The 18,146-nt window shown below is 40.8% G+C and overlaps 1 protein-coding gene across 1 annotated transcript in view; it reads right to left on the bottom strand.

Annotated features, from left to right (window-relative positions):
- LOC122739610 (major histocompatibility complex class I-related gene protein-like) overlaps nucleotides 1–18,146 on the bottom strand; it is a 39,322-nt gene that overhangs the window by 3,122 nt on the left and 18,054 nt on the right. The window contains exon 7 of the mRNA XM_043981280.1: nucleotides 4,935–5,108. Coding sequence (XP_043837215.1) covers nucleotides 4,935–5,108 — 174 coding nt within the window. The remainder of the gene's footprint in view (nucleotides 1–4,934; nucleotides 5,109–18,146) is intronic.

The raw sequence follows: 18,146 nt of genomic DNA, 5'->3' as shown, positions 1-18,146 counted from the left end.
CTTCTCCAGCTCATTTAAAGATGAGAAATGAAGGCAAACAGGATTAAGTGACTTGCCTAAGGTCACACAGCTAGTAAGTGTCTGAGGCTATATTTGAACTCAGGAAGATGAATGTTCCTTATGTGCTTATCCATTGCACCATCCAGCTGCCCTCTCTGATTCTATAGTCTTACAAATTCATCATCTTTATGGCAAAACCCATGTCTTCTTCTAACTTCTCTACTCAGATTATTGAAGTCACCAACCTCCCAGGAACAGGCTTTCAATCCTTCCTCTCCACCACTTCAATTATTCAATCAGTCATCGTAATGTATGGATTCAGCCACCATGATATTGTGCATGTCTGACCACTCTCTGACCACCTGAATTCCAAATGCCCTTCTTCAATTCCTCATCTCATTTCACTTATCCTTTTGTAATAGTCTCCTGATAGGCTTACCTACCTCTGTCACTCTTCCCTCTTACCATAGGTATTACTACATCATCTTCCTCATATCCCGCCCCATTCACGTCATTCCTTTACCAAAAAGCTGTGGGGATCTACCCATTAAAATTACCGACTTGAGCATTAAAGGTTTTATTTTTTCTAGTGTGGCTTCAGGCTACATTTCCAGTCTTTTTACTTTCTGCTCCCTTTTACATACATTCTAGAAATAACTAGCATTTTCTCTATATCGTGTTCTTACCCTACCTTCTCCTGTTTCTCTATCTTGGCTAATGCAGTCCTCATTTTGTGGAATGGACTCCTTTCTTCCTCCAATTTACATATGTTGAGTGTCTTCCTTTCTTTAAAAGTTGAACTCATGTTGTCCATGTGCTACTTGCCCCTAGGACTGACCAAGTAAAGGTGATCTCTCCCTCATTTATTTTCTTATGGCTTTTCCCAGACCTTTTGCACTTTCATTCATATTATAGTTACTTTTGTGCATCCCTTTCCCCTCCCTCCAGTAGTATTCAAGTGACCTATAAGTGATTCTGAGACAATGTCAGAAATGTTCTATAAATTCCCTTGATCAATCCTTCTTCCTCCTTGAACTTCCTCTTTGTATCCCCCCCACTCACAGCCCAAGGTCTGGTTCTCCTCCCACAGACACCTACTTGACATTTGGTTTTGCTCACTTCCCTAATAGTGGCCAACAATTGGGTCACTCCCAAAAGGCTTCTCTTTGATGGCATCCCCAGTTCCTGCACTGCTTTTTCAGTGTGAGAGTGGAGAAGATCTCCAGATACCACAAAAACCAAAAGGTTAAAATTTGAAGGGAAGGTTGCATATCTGGATAGGAGATTATGAGGTAAAGAATGGTAGAAGGATTATTAAAGAACGAAATCATTTCTTAGTGGATCAGGGGATGACCAGGAGTATGAAGGCGTTTCCTGGGAACTCTCTCCTTCTCAACCACCTTCTCTCCCACTCCTCCAGGACCCATCATTCATGAACACATCACCTTCCCCAACATCAACACAGGTTTGTGGTTTGATGCAATGGAATTTCTGTCTAGAGATGTCTGGGCACATTGAGCACCACTTATACAAGGTCTGTAATTCCTACTGTGTGAGTAATCATTCCTGAATCCTGTGACCTTAATATCAATCATTTCCTGACCATGTACTGCATGTTGAATATAAACATTAACTTAGATGTTATGACTTTATCTCCCTTGTCAGATTGAAACTACCTCCAAAGCATGTTTTTTCTTCCTCATCAACCTTGATAATTTCTTAGATAAATTTATTTCTACTAACATTTTGAAATTCCTAGGACTATATTGTTCCCTGCTCTAAGCGGTTAAGGCCTCTAAGGGTTTTCTGCCCTTCTCAAAGGCTCCATTGCTACTCTTATGCCTACCAAGAAGAAACTAATTCTCCTTGGTGACAAAATGTCCCCACTGGAAATGATAAGAGGGTAGAATCCTGGTTGAGCCATCACTCACTAGGTTAAGGATGAGGATTCAGGAGCCCTTGAGATTATAGGAGCCACATTTCCCCTGAAAACAATATTTGGGATTCAAGGTTTGAGGATAAGCCATTTCCCCAAATAAAGTATTGTTAAGTAGATCAGGAAATTGCCTACAGAATAGAAATGGAGAGTCATGGAAGGAAAGCAGCTCATTCATGCACATTCTAGCTACTTATGCTTAGTGTGGTTCCCTCAACGAGGCCCAGCCAAGTAAGTCAAGGAGGACAAAGGTAGGTAAGAAAAAAGAAGACTGAGATAATGACCTTCTAGGTCTGATGGGAGAAAAACAACCCTTCTCAAATATCCCCAGGCTAGATAGAGGAGAGAAAATTGTACTCAGATGATACATACATAGAGTGTGAAAAACAAGGACATAAGCTGAAACATTGGGAAAGGGCTGGGAATGATTCTGAAGTGAACTCAACCATTTTGAGATAATCAGAAAAAAATTTTCATAATAAAGTAAGCTGCTAATGTCCTGAAAGGGGTAAGGAGTTACTTTAAAGAGAATGGAGTACAGACAAAGGAGACATAACCAGTAGGGCAGAGTCTAGATAGTAGAATTTGAACTGGACTTTCCCTTCACCCTTAAGGCCAATACACACGGTTATTTGTTTAGTTTTTCTTTATGAAAATTTCCCACTTCCTTGATTATTAAGTAAACCATTCATTTTTATCTACATCTATATTCCATGATTCATCCAGGCAAGCTATAAGGGAGATTTTTCTTCTGGGCTTTAGTCCTTTATGAGTCCCTATCCAATGTGTTCCTTTCAATATCAACAACAGATTTGAAAAAAACATTTCTAAAAGGAAAAACTATTGTCAGAAGAGACATAAAAATGCAATAATGTTAAAAGAAAACACAAATTCTATTATGCTGAAACAATTGACCTTGAAGATAGGACATACTTGGAAATTTGAGGATGATAGGTCTTTCAGAAGAAAACAAACAAAAAAATCAAACTACAATTATAATGTAATACAACAAACTTGCCTAGATTATAAAATATAGACAGCAAGCCACAGATCAAAAGAATTCAAAACACTCTCCCAACTCCAAGATACATGGTGGTTCAATTTAACAGTTTCAATGACAAATGCATTTTGAAAGTGGCAGGAAGAAAGATGTTCAAATAGAAAGGAAAGGCAATTTGAAGACCTAATTACTTTGTATTCCAAAGGGAATGGAATAGTGTATTATGTCAACAAAAAACCAGGAGTTGATTATACACCTAAATAAAGGTAACTTAAGACATATAAATATGAACTATGAAGACAGAATTTCATATATTTGAAAAATAATATATACTTATGATACATAGTTTTATCATATATCAAAAGCATATCAGGAGATAGCTAGGTGGCACAGTGGATAAAACACTGGCCCTGGATTCAGGAGGTCCTGAGTTCAAATCTGGCCTCAGACATTTGACACTTACTAGCTGTGTGACTCTGGGCAAGTCACTTACCCCTCATTGCCCCACCAAACAAAAAAACATTCAGTGGAAAGAACACAGATTTTAATCTCAAATCTGCTATATGAATCAGAGCAACTCCCTTTCCCTGGGCCTTAATTTCTCCACCTGTAAAATGAGGGGACTGGACGAGATGGATTCTATGCTTTCTTCCAGTTCTTCAAAGCTTGGAAGGGACCTCAGAAGCCTTCTTCCCCAACCCTCTCATATCCTCATTTAGAGGAAGCTGAGACCCAGAGAAGTGAAACTACTCGTCCAAAGTCCCACAGAGGCAGAGGCAGGATTTCAATCAGGCAGGTGCTATCACTCCAAGCTCAGCATCCTTCCCACTCCACCCTATAGACTTACATCCCTGTGATCATTTTTGCTAAACTGGATATCTAAGATGGAGCCCAGGTGGTAGGCATCCATGGTTCCCAGGTAGGGAATCATGATCCAAGGCACCAGTGTTTTCTGGTTGGTCCTTCCAAGCAGGTGAAGCTTTGAGTATGGCTTGTATAACAAATCAGATGCTTATCACCACTTGTAGCCAGCTTAGACATCTCCTGGTATGACAGACTCAGAATTTCAGACTGTATAAGGACCTCACAGGCCACCCCATACCTGAAAAGCATTTCTGTCTAAAACATTCCCAATAGTTGTTCATCTAGCCTTTATTTGAATACTGTAATGAGAGGGAAACCAATTCCTATTCTTTTTTTTTTTTTTGCAGGCAATGGGGGTTAAGTGACTTGCCCAGGGTCACATAGCTAGTAAGTGTCAAGTGTCTGAGGCCGGATTTGAACTCAGGTCCTCCTGAATTCAGGGCCGGTGCTTTAACCACTGTGCCATCTAGCTGCCCCAACCAATTCCTATTCTGACAGTCTGTTCCAGATGTTAATAGCTCACCATCAATAATGACGATAACTTAACTAATAAGAATTTATAAAGCACTTAGTATGTGCCACGCACTAGGCTAAGTACTGGGAATTTTTTTTAAATCAAAATTGTTTTTGCCCTCGTGGGGTTCCTATAGTAATTAAGAGAACTGCATGTAAATAGCCCAGTGCAAGATATAGAGTTCATGGAAGAGTACAAGGAAATACAGTGTACAGATCCTAATGAGTGTTAGGTATAATGCCTTCTCTCTTGCTTTCTTCCCTTAGTGCTTTTCTGAGGTGTCTGTGTCCTGCCGTGATTCCCCCAATGGCACAATCACCTTCTCCTGCTTTGGCACAGGCTCCTAGCCCAGATCCATCACAATATGGGAGAAGACCATATGGATACTTTCTCTCTCTGAGTCACCCTGGAGCTCCCCCTAGGGGACACAGAGGCAGGTTACACTTGTGTGGTAGAGCCTAGTGAGCTGGAGAAACCAGCTGTTGTACCCTGGTGAGTTTTTCAGCCAAACTGGTTGAGCCAAATCCTAGGGAGTGAGTCTGTAGAATTCTCCAGTCCCCTTCCCATGTCCATCCATGTTGGTGAGTGGCCCAAGAGCAGATGTCCCACTGGACACATACCCAATCCCCATGACAAAAATTGTCTTCCTTCACACTGATTGATTTGTTGGGTCATTTTCTGCAGTTGCTGGAAAGTCCTTGGACTGTCACCCTGAGCATCCTGGCAGTCTTTTTCTTGGTGCTGAGCTATGCTAAAATCTTCATAACATGAAAGAAGAGGAAGACAATATGTTTCTGTGGACAGAGGGAAAGGAGTGAAAAGGGGAAATCACCAGGGGACAGAACCAGTTTCCATTTGGGGGTGCTATTCACAATACTGCACTTTCTAGAAAGAATCCCAGAAGCACAGGTTCTTAGGGATGGAAGGGACCTGAATGGCACTTTAGTAGAAACCATATAAAAGCAGAATTCTGCTACTCAAGAATCCCTGGCCAGAGATCAGACACCCTCTGCTCAGAGACCTTGGGTAAGGGGGAGCTCACTACTTTATGAAGCAGCTCATTACACCTTGGATCAACTTTGATTGTTATGACATATTCCTTATAGAGAAGGAACCTCCAACTGGCCTATCCCTCTAAGACATGGGGCACAGGAGGGAAATTCAAAGCATCACCATTAAATGTGGGATATACAGAAGACTAATGGGAGCATCTCTGCCCAGTGCCAGGATCATAAGTAGCCAATGTATTTAACTGGAAATACAATACTGTCCTTGAAAGTCAGTGATAGGGTGGATTCTTATGCTTCTGCAATCAGAGAGTGAAATAGTGCCAAGAAAGGATGGTAAAGAATAATGGAGAACTCTTAGTATAATGAAGTCCTGCCGTACATTTATACAGGGTTTTCTGGGAGTTTCCCCAAAATTTGTTACAGTGTTTATTACATGGTAAAGGCATATTCAAAGTTCCTTATTCATTTCTTTATATCTCTAGAATCTGTCATAGTGCCTCACAGTTATTATATGCTTAACAAAAGCTTACTGAATCCAATAGCACATTCTCCATTCCCAGACAATTCAGGGGACATCAACCTAAGAGTAAGAACATTTAACTTTGATATAAAATTAATGTGACAATGAAAGGAATTAACAAACAGAAATGGTCTCTTCCCCTATCAAAAATTGGTTCAATCTCCATGACTTTGTAAATGAATGATAGAGGAGGAAATTTTGGGGAGAATTTACAAAAGGTGGGTAATCTTCCCTTTAGAATGTGGACAGATTTGGGGAAGAAACTGTCCATCTATGTCCAGTCCCTTCTCAGTTCATTGAGTGTGTGTGTGTGTTGTGTCTACATCTCTTCTCCCCATCAGATTAATAGTCACTTAGAGTCATGGGCTATGTCACCCACATGAGTCTAGGTGGTCATTAAGAGCAAGGACTGGGCAGCTAGATGGCGCAGTGGATGGAGCACCAGCCCTGGAGTCAGGAGTACCTGAGTTCAAATCCGACCTCAGACACTTAACACTTACTAGCTGTGTGACCCTGGGCAAGTCACTTAACCCCAATTGCCACAATAAAAAAAAAAAAAAAAAAAAAAAAAAAGAATTAAAAGAGCAAGGACTAAGTCTCCTCCATCACTAGAGTTTAATAGTCTAAGCTCTTCCTCCCTATTTTCAAGAAGGCTCGCCTGCCTCATTTTCTCTCAGAGCAAATATCTTAGAATGTGTAGCCTGAATAAGAATGGCCCTCTCTTTTGCTTTCTTTTCTTATGCTGAAGATTGTTTGGTTTCCTCAACTTCAGCTCAATTTTTGTAGCTACCAGTGCCCAAATCTTGTTCCTTTCACATTGCCTGAGAGGGAAATGAGGCTCCTTTGTGCCCCAGGGCTCCCAACCTCTTATCCCCTTTCATTTGGGGATGAGTCTAAGTCTCTGCTGTCCTATCACGTCTAGCTGGGACAGCTGATGTTAGAAAGAACCTACCATGTACTGACAGGTATAAGAGTAGAAATGAAATGTGGTAAAGAAAGGAAACCATACAATATAATAACCACCATGTGTTTGGGGAGAGATGAAGAGCAGGGACTGGCACAGTGCCATGAACATAGGTAGTTTTTGCAAATGTTGGTTGAATTAAGTTGATTTATCTTTTTGTTGTTGTTCATTTTTAATTTTTTAGTCAAATCCAACTCGTCATGACCCTATTTGGGGATTTCTTGGCAAAGATATTGGAATGATTTGCCATTTCTTTTTATACCTCATTTTATAGATGAGCAAACTGAGGCAAACAAGGTTAAATGACTGGCCCAGGGTCACTTAGCAAGGCTGGATTTGAACTCAGGTCCTTCTGACTCCAGGACTGGCAATCTATCCACTGAGCCACATAGCTGCCCCGAGCTTATTTAAGAAGTAATAATCCTGACGGGGTAGATGCATTCTTGGGGAGCTCTTAGTTTGGTGGGAGAGTGAAAGCCTGATTTCTCAGTAAGGAAAACAGTGATAAGGAAGACAAACCCTGTCCTGAGGAATCTAATGACCTGATGGAGGAGTCACAATCTGTGACTTCCTCTTCCTCAAAAATGGCAATCCATTTCATTTATCCTGCCTTTCCTCCATGGCTGCTCCAACACTCTTCTTTCACCTCTGACTTCTAATTTCTCTGAATTTCTTCAAGATTGAAAACTCACATTTCACCTTCTACAGAAAGCTTTGCTCAGCCCCCACACCACCCCTACCCCTAACCCTGGATGATTACCTGACATTTACATTTTATATATTTCAAACATAATAGTTATTAGCAAGTTGTATCTCTTATTGAACTCCTTTAGGAAGGGACAGTTTCTGGCTTTTTTCTGTGTCTCCAGGATTTAACACAGATCATGACACATAGTAAGCACTTAATAAGTGTGTGTGGTGATGAAAGGATGAAAAGTCTATTGCTACTATAGGAAAGTGAAGTGCTTGATGGAGGCACACAATCACTGCCTAAGATCCACCTAGATACAGATAAAATTTACCTAGATTCCAGAGGATAAAGCTCAGAGTGCTAGGTGGAAGGTGCAGAGAGGCAGATTTATCTTCACTTAAAGAAAAGGTTCCTAAACATGCATATTGCCCAGAAATTCATTGGGCTCACTCCAGAAATAGTAGATCCCTTTTATTGGAGGTCTTCAAGCAGATGATGGCTGGCCATTTTATTGATATTGTAGAAATTGGGAGGAGCTTGGAGTATTTGTGCTCTGAAATCTGTTATGAATCTGAGATTGCATGGTTTTTGATCTCCCTGATGAATGAATCTTCTGGTAGAGAACAAATTACATTTTACTTCGGGGAGGTTTTGAACTTTCATTAATATATGCAATTTTTATTCCACAGGGCCTACAAGCTAATATTTTGAGCAGAAGTTATATTTCACTCTCCAGGGAGAAATATCTTTGTTTACTTGACTAAATGATGAACAAAGAATTTTCTTTCAACTCCTCCCCTAAGAGAGAGAACTCATTCCAAGATACCTCTTCCTTTTAGTTTTCCTTGAGTAACAAAGTAATTTCTGCTTCTTCCAAAATGTTCTCATTTTCACCTTGATATAATAATAATAAAATGAATGAATGAATAAATAACATTTTAAGACCTGCAAAGCACTTGACAAATATTACTTCATTTGATTTTCAAACTTGGAAGTGGGGGTGCTATTGTTATCTTCATTATACAGATGAGAAAAGTGAGGCTGAGGGAGTTTAAGTGACTTGTCCATCATCACACAACTAGTAAGTTTCTGAGCTATACAGCCTGGACTCCTGGTCATTCAAAATCCACCTAGATTTCAGCAAAGCATTTGTCAGAGTTCCTCTTGCCATACTTGTGGATGAAATGGAGGAATGTGAGTGAGATGAAAAGAAAGATAAGTGGATTTGGGACTGTCCAAATGTCCAGATGCAAAGAAATCTATATGAACTTGAAAGGACACATCTTATGAAGAGGCTTAAGCATCTGAGTTTGGGTCTGGACAAGTTAACATTTTATCCATGATTTGGAAGAAGGAATGCTGGTGAAATTTGTAGGTGATGGGAGAGATAACTAACTCTTAGGATGACTGATTCCATATCCATAAATTAATCCATCAATAAGCATTCTTTAATTATGAATTATTGGTCTCACAACGTGAGCTCCCTGAGAGGAGAGACAAGGTTTTGCCTTTTCTCTGTATCCTTTGTTCTTAGCACAATGCCTGACACAGAGTAAAGGTTTAATAAATGCCTGTTGACTAAGGGACTGCTAGGCTCTGGAGATAAAGAGACAAAAATGAAATAATTGTGTCTTCAGGGAGCTTACATCACATAAGAGTAAAGAATATACTAATATTTAAACATATACAGATTCCACCTCTGACACATGCTAGAAACAAGTCTTTTAACATCTAAGGGCAGTTTGGTGGTCCAATGGATAGAGTGCTGGACCTTGTCAGGAAGATATGTCCAGCATACATTTATTTACAGAGAGCTGGTTGTTAAATATTTACCAGCAGATGCCTGATTGGAGTGTTATACACATACAATAGCAAAAAAGTTCTCTATGTGGGAGTAAAATATATAATTGAGTTGGAAAGCCTTTATTCAATCAGTCAGTCAATAAGCATTTGTTGAGCATGTACTTTGTATCAGGCACTGTGCTAAGCACTAGGGATATAAAAAGAGACAAAATAAAATCCCTGTGCTCAAAGATTTCACAATCATGTATAATAAGGTTGGACCAAGACTTCAAGAGGCCACATAAATGAGCAGAAGTAAATAAGACTGAATTTAAGAGAGATGAATGTAAATGGTGGGATGCTGGTATAAGGTTAAGCAAGTAGGTGCCTGAAATCACAGGACCCACTTTAAAGTTTAATTTGCATTATTAACATTTTCCCCACCACCTTCTAAAATCTAGAGAGTCAATAAAACAATAAACCATGATGTGATTTATAGCATTTCCCTATTTCAGAGGTATAAATGCTTACAATAAGAAACAAATTAAAAATCTGTGGAGCCCATATCACCTGGCTTCAGTATACCTGAATACAAGGGCTTATGATTGGTTTCCAAAAATAAACTTAATTACAATACAGGGGAATCCTGTTTAGAGAAAACATCTTATGAAAATAACCTAGGGCAGCTAGGTGGCACAGTGGATAAAGCACCAGCCCTGGATTCAGGAGGACCTGAGTTCAAATCTGGTCTCAGATACTTGACACTTACTAGCTGTGTGACCCTGGGCAAGTCACTTAACCCTCATAGCCTTGCCAAAAAAAAAAAAGAAAAGAAAATGACCTGAGGCTTCCAGTGAATTACAAATTCTCTATGATTCAACAGTGGGAAATGCCAAGACCCTTCCAGGTTACATTAATTGAGAAATACAGTCATGAATAGAGGTGATAGCTTTATTTTACTTCTTGCTGTAGAATATTCTATTCAGTTCCAGTTACCCCATTGAAGAACACACCTAAAAGAAGACAACTGGGATAGTTTGAGGAACAAACATCACACCATATGGTGTCTACTGTAGAAGGTGAAGATGTTTATCCTAAGGGTTGTGTTCAAGCATGGAAAGGTCTGTCATGTCAAATAGGGATAACATTTGTTTCCCCTCCTTTCCTGTGGGTGGAATTAGGAGCAATGGGTGAAAGCTGGAGAGAGGCAGATTAGGGATGGATCTTAAGAAGGCCTTCCCATTCTTATTAGAGGTGTCCTAAATTTGAGTGGGTTACCTAGGAACACAGTGTCTCCCCCACCCCACCCCGCCACGCCTTCCAAGTGTTCACAAAGTGACTGGAAGAGCATTTGTCAAGGATGTTGGTAATTTCTGTTCCTGGAATCACAGAATCTCAGATTTGGGAGGGACCTCAGTGACCATCAAATCCATGCCATTCTTACAAAGGAATGCCTACTACAATATGCCTGACAGGTGGTCAGGTATAGTCTGGAGTAAATGATCTTTCTGGTCCTAATTCAATTCAAATTAGTTCATTGAAATTCAATTCAACAATCACTTATCAAGTGCCTACTAGGTGTCAGATGGGGAGGGGAGGGGGGAACCACTCTTGCCTTAAAGGAGCTTCTATTATACTGGGAACTTAAAAGTGAATATGTAGGGGCAGCTAGGTGGCCCAGTGAATAAAGCACCAGCCCTGGATTCAGGAGTACCTGAGTTCAAATCCGCCCTGAGACACTTGATACTTACTAGCTGTGTGACCCTGGGCAAGTCACTTAACCCCCATTGTCCTGCAAGAAAAAAATGAATATGTATAGGCAGGAGTACTGAGTTAGCTTTGGGAGACCTGGGCCCCAGCCCTGGTATGGCATTAATCACTTCTCTGACCTCCCGTGGTCCTGTCAGTAGAGACAACTGGTTGGGCCCCTCTATTGAATAAAGAGGCTACCCAATGCTAGAGTCAGGAGACCTGGATTTTAGTCTCACTTCTGTCATTTTGAATTTGATCAAGCCTTTATGTTGCACCCAGCAGTGTGCCTGGGCTGTGGGTGATTTAGGAGAAGTCACAGTCTGTGCCACTTTGGAGTTTACATTTTTTGGAGGGATCCAAAGTTTAATCACATGGAGCAGTAAGAGAACAATCCGGGGCAGCTAGGTGGCGCAGTGGATAGAGCACCGGCCCCAGAGTCAGGAGGACCTGAGTTCAAATCCGGCCTCAGACACTTGATACTTGCTAGCTGTGTGACCCTGGGCAAGTCACTTAACCCCAATTGCCTCACCAAAAAAAAAAAAAAAAAGAAAAAAAAGAGAACAATCCAAGGTATCCAGCTAGAAAGATCTAAGCTGAATGTCATAGGAGCAATCATCTATGGAAGATGTCCATTTCTACAGCATGGCATATGGGAAATGGAGACAATACGGTGAAGTGATAAGAATGTTTAACTTGGATCAGAAGCGATCTCCACCTCTGAGGGTAACCAGAAAATCCTGGGCAGGTACAGTAACCTCTCTGAATCTCAGGTTCATTTCCTGTCGAATGAGGCTAATAAACCCATTCATTGGCTCCTACCCCATAGGTCTGCTAGGAAGATCAAGGGAGTTATTCCTTCTTCCAATGTGGGTCTGTCATATAGTCATGATGCAACCCTTTGTTCCCTAGACAACCCTCTAAATTGCCCAGATGATATTGATGTGCACTTGAGTTCAGTCTTCCTGGCTCTGAGGCCATCTTTCTATGCACCTTATCATTCTGCCAAAATGAGGCAGACTTTAGAGGCCATATGACAAATGGCAAACTGTAATATGGACATCAGCTATTATTATCCAAAAATTCTGGAATGGACTTTACAGCTTATCTAGTCCAAATTCCTCATTTGACAGATAAGGAAGGTGAGCACCAGGAGGGAGAAATGACCTCCTCAAGGTCATGCAGCTAACCAATGACCAGAAACCCAGAATTAAAGAGGACTAACTGAAATTAAAGAAACTTGGTTCAAATCCTATCTCTAATGCTTCCTTGGATGTAAATTTTTGGTAGGGAAGGAGAGTAATCCCATTTAGCAGATGAGGAAATTGAGGGCCAAACAATGAGAAAACTTTCTTGAGGTTATGTTGCTAGTAAGAGGGCACAGGTAGGATCCCAGATCAGGTTTTCTGACTTTTTCTAGAAGCTTTCCCACTACTTTAAGTGGATTTTGACCTCCCCTGAGAGACCCCTATCCCCAGCACAGGAGCCCTGTGATAATTGGAGTGATGCCACCTGCTGGAGAGTTACTGTAGGAAAGTTCTGCCATGAGGAGAAGGCATCTGAGTACAAACCATATGGCTTGGAAGGTCAGTTCCTTGGGGTCAGGAAGTGATGTTTGCTAGTGGGTGCTGTCGATCAAAGCTACCAGCTAATTAGCTTGGAGGTGTGTGTGTGTGTGTGTGTGTGTGTGTGTGTGTGTGTGTGTGTGTATGGGATGTTCCCAGTTTCACAGGAGGCTTGTGGGACAAAGAAGGCTCTCTCTCTCTCTCTCTCTCTCTCTCTCACCAGGACCTCAGGGGGAGTGGAACAAGAGATACAGACTCCCTGAGATAGATAGCTGAATCTAGGCTTCTTTCTCTCTCTCTTCACCAAATTCTTTTGCTCCTTAATAAATGCTTAAAAGTCTAAACTCTTGCTAAAGTGTCTAATTTATTGATGACCACTCATTAGATTTTTTAGACAGTATAGCTAGAATCTTAGCCACCATACAGATAGCAACTTTACAGGCCCAATGTGGAGTAGTAAGAGATGCAGATACCAAACTTAGTACTCTAATATCATCAATCTAGAGCTCGAAAAAGGACCTCAGAGGCATCTATTCCTCTCCTCTCATTTTACAGACAAGGAAACTGAGTTCCACAGATATTAAATATGAATTGTTATCATACTGAGAATGTTAATATGGAACCTCTGTAAAGAATTTTGGAGCAACTCAGTGGATAGAATGCTGGGTCTAGAATTAGGAAGACCCGAGTTCAAATCCAGCCTTAGACACTTACTAGATGTGTGATCTGGGGCAAGTCACTTAACCTTGTTTCCCTCAGTTTCATCACCTCTAAAATGAATTGGAGAAGGAAATGGCAATCCATTCCCATATTGTTGCCAAGGAAACCCCAAATGTGATTACAAAGAACCAGACATGACTAAAATGACTTAACAACAAAAATAGAGAATTTAAGGAAATTGATGAACAGAAATTACCCAGCAGGGGTTTGTGTAGCTGGGTTGTGACCTACACCATTGGAGAAAGCACACATACCTACATCATGTACCCACTGGAGAGTTAAAGTACTATGATAATCATAGGATTAAAGCACCTAGGAGGAAGTGGTCTTGAACAGAGCCTCAATAGGGATAGGAAGTGGCACTGACCTGTGATTACATGGCAACAGGGAACTCCTACACAAGTAAACTGTCTCTACCAATGCAGGTCAGCACTTTCTCTTCAAAATATTGTTTATTCTTGTTCTCCAAATCCCAGTCTTAGAGTACTGCCCAGAGCACTGAGAGGGAAAGTTACTTGCCCAAGATCACACAGCCTGTGTCTTCCAGAAGTAAGAATTGAACCGAAGTCTTCTTGGCATTGAGCTCAACTCTCCATGCACTACACCAATGTGTCTCTCTAAATCTAATCATAAATCACATTTATGTCATACTCTAAGATTTGTGGAATATTGTCTTCACTAGCCATGTGAAATAATTAGGGTAGTCATGTTATTTTCACAATTTCATAAACCAGGAAACAGAGGCTCAAGCAAGGCAGCTGTCCATATTCATAGGAAGAATTTGTGGCAGGTCTAGGATTAAGACTAAGGTATCTTGACTTAGAGCTCAACTCTGTTCCCACTAAACTATATTTTTGCTATACGTTTAGATGAGTGGCTGAGGAAGGGAAAGGCTTCCAGAAAGGGACTGACTCTGAGCTTACAGCCTGCCCTGAACAGACTAATGGATGACCAGGGGTCTCCTTTCTAGGTAGAATTTCCTCTTGTCTTGATGGAACAGGTAAATAGCAGATCCATTGACAACTTTGGGTCTCTGGAAGCAGCAGGGCCATACGTTTCAATATGCCTGAGTGTCCAGCTGAATACCTAAAAAGAAAAATATTTTTTTCCTTGTTCTATAGACATATGAAGAGTTGTCATTATTTCCTCCACCCAGAGAAAGGCTAACAGTAATAATGATACTAATATTAATAATGACAGCTAACATTTATATAACACCTACGGAGTGCCAGGCTAAGTGGTGTAGTGGGTGGATAGAGCACTGGGCCTTAAATTGGGAAGATCTAAGTGCAAATCTCACCTCATAAATATGGACAAGTCACTTCAGCACGATTTGCCTCAGTTCCTCATCTGTTAAATGGGGACATGCTGGAGAAGGAAATTGCCAACCACTCCAGCATCTTTGTCAAGAAAACCCTGTTGACAAAGTCCACAGGGTCACATAGAGTTGGACACAGCTGAACAACTTAACAGCACATGCCAGGTAGTGCTAAGCACTTTACTAACATCTCCTTGGAGCATCACAACAAAACTGGAAGGTAGGTTGAGTCAACAGGCAAATAGAGGTTAAATGACTTGCCTAAGGTCACTCAGCTACTGTCTGAGCTGGGATTTGAACTTAGGTCTTCCTGACTCTGGGTCCATCATTCCATCCACCGCCACCTCCTTGCCTTGGGGCACATTCGTGCTTCCATTTTTCCTTGGGGGACATCCTGATCAAAAATAGGGAGTGAGCTAGAGAACAATCTGCAATTATGCCCAAAGGGCTATAAAGCTGTGCATACCCTTTGACCCAGCAATACCACTTTTAGGTCTTTTTCCCAAAGAGATCATAAAAAAGGGAAAAGGACCCACATGTACAAAAATATTTAAAGCTGCTCTTTTTCTGGTAGCAAGGAATTGGAAATTGAGGGGATGCCCATCAATTGGGGAATGGCTGAACGAGTTGTGGTATATGAATGTAATGGAATTCTATTGTGCTATAGGAAATGATGAGCAGGAGGAGTTCAGAGAAACCTGGAAGGACTTTCATGAACTGATGATGAGTGAGATGAGCAGAACCGGAAGAACATTGTACACAGTATCATCTACATTGTGTGTTGATCAACTGTGATGGACTAGATTCTTCTCACCAATGCAATGGTACAGAAGAGTTCCAGGGGACTCATGATGGAAGAGGATCTCCAAATCCAGAAAAAAAAACAATTGTGGCGTATGGATGCTGATTGAACAATACTATTTCTTTTGTTTTGGGGGCTATTGTTTTTCTATTTTGAGATTTTTTCCTTATTGCTCTGATTCTTCTCTTATAACATGACTAATTCAGAAAAAAATAGGGAGAGAGATTAAGCTACTAGAACTTACATAAACCCAGGTAGACCCTCCCCAGAGTTCTTCAGAACTGATAGCTTCCCTCCCTCACGTCAAACCCCTATACAGGGACCTCTCACTATCCATTGTAGTGTTCTTCTGAGTCCTCTGACCTGAGAGACAAATAGATATTTAGAAGTCAGGTTAGGGGTCAAGCGATGTTCCTTCATATCATCTCAGCCTCTGTGTTCATCCAGGCCCACCATGGACCTCCATCATTAGGGTGCAAGGATGATGTCTCTCCTGAAATTTGAAGTTCCACAAGGATGAGAATTGTTCCCCATTTGGATTTTAGAGTTCTCTGGGGCTCTGTCCTTGCCTGGACATGAAGTCGGGACAACCTGGATTCAAACTCAAGCATTAGTTATGGTAGCTGACTAGATTACTTAGGCTCCATGAAACTCAACATTTCCTCACCTGAAAAACTGAAAAGGTTGGAACTGAAAACCTAGAGAGACAAAAGTATCGAAAATAAAAAGGTGATCAGCAGCATCAAAGACTGCAGAGAGATCAAGAAGAATCAGGCCTGAGAAAGAGCCATTAGATTTAACAGTTTTGGAGAGAGAGCAGTTTTGGTTGAATGATGAAGTCATAGTAGGAAATGAAGAAGAGAATGAGAGGAAAGGAAGTGAGGACATTTATGTTAGGTGGTCTTTTCAAGACTAAAACAAAAGTGAAAAGGATTGTTAACATGTATGGCAGGCTCAGATTCACAAAATTTCTCTATATGGTAGAGTATGGAGTCACCCTAAAAATCATAGCTAATATGTATCTGTCATCACAAGCATCAAAAAGGGTTTTTTATCTTTGATCTTTTTGGGTTTTCACAACAGGAAATAACTGTGCTTGGTTCTTTATGATTTAACTTTAAAAAAAAAATCAGTGACGGGGGGGCAGCTAGGTGGCACAGTGGATAAAGCACCAGTCCTGGATTCAGGAGGACCTGAGTTCAAATCTGGCCTCAGACACTTGACACTTACTAGCTGTGTGACCCTGGGCAAATCACTTAACCCCCATTGCCCTGCAAAAAAAAAGATCAGTGATTGGGATAAAGGTACAGATAATATGTTCCTCATATCTTTAGTTGATACATATCTGGGAGAAACAGTTAACACTCTGGATAATAGATCTAAGAACCAAAAATATCTTGACAGCCTAGAGCATTAGGCTAAATCTAATAAGATGAAATGTAGTACAGATAAATGAAAAATCTTGTACTTGAATATAAAAAATCCTCTTTACAAATGTAAGATTGAGGAGACATGTAAATATAGTAGTTACTCTAAAAAATAAATCCTAGGAGAGGGGGAGTAAGCAGGCTTTGTAAGGATTGGAATGATGCCACCTACTGGAGACTTGCTGTGGGAAAGCTCCACCATGAGGAAAATGCCTCAGAGGCATTGTGGCTTTTCCTTGGCATCAGGAAATGACATTTGCTCATGGGTGCTGTCTATCAAGGCTACCAGCCAATCAACTTGAGGAGCCTCCTATGGTCTGGGAGGAGACAGGAAGGAGGAAAGGGAGCCTGCACGGAGAGCTCTGGGGCTTTTTGGGTTCCTGACTGGATGGTGGTGGCAGCAGAGGACTTCACAGGAAATTTGAGGAAAGATAGGTCCAGAGGAAATAGGCAGTTCCCTTTTGATAATCCCACTGATCAGTTAAATGCTTTGGGACTCAGTCTTTGTAAAGTATCAGGAGATGGAAATTGCCTTTTTAGGGCTTTAGCAGACCAGCTAGAAGGTCACTGTATGAATCATCTCAGACATAGACAAGAAGCTGCTTCTTACATGATTAACCATAGACAAGAGTTTGAGTCTTTTAGGGTAAATGACTCCCCTTTTGAAGAATATGTTGATGAATTAAAGAAATTTGGAAAGTGGGGAGGAAATGATACAATTGTAGCATTTGCTAAGCAGCATCAGCTGAATGTGGTAGTTCATCAATTAAATCAGCCTTTATTGAAAATCAGTGGCACAGACAAAACTGATGCTAGAGAACTCCACATTTTCTACCATAAAGAACATTATGACAGCATTGAAATGTCATTTCCTGACACCAAGGAAAAGCCACAATGCCTCTGAGACATTTTCCTCATGGTGGAGCTTTCCCACAGCAAGTCTCCAGTAAGTGGCATCATTCCAATCCTTACACTATGTGACTTTGGGCAAGTCACTTAACCTCTGTTTGTCTAAATCCACTGGAGAAGGAAATGGCAAATAACTCCAGCCAGTGTCTTTGCTAAGAATATCCCATAGATAGTGTAGTCCATGGGATCAGAAAGAGTCAGACATACCTGAACAACAACAACAACACAATCAATACAATGACCATTCATAATTCCACAGGACCGATGATGAAACATGCTATCCATTAGAGAAAGGGGACAGATTTAGGGGTGCAGAATAAGTTATATGTTTTTGCATATGAACATTGAGAGATGTGTTTTTAATAACTTCATATT

Source organism: Dromiciops gliroides, chromosome 2 (genome assembly GCF_019393635.1).
Source record: "Dromiciops gliroides isolate mDroGli1 chromosome 2, mDroGli1.pri, whole genome shotgun sequence".
Taxonomy (NCBI): Eukaryota; Metazoa; Chordata; class Mammalia; order Microbiotheria; family Microbiotheriidae; genus Dromiciops; species Dromiciops gliroides.
Note: the sequence above shows the minus strand (reverse complement) of the source record. Positions and strands in the feature narration are given on the sequence as shown.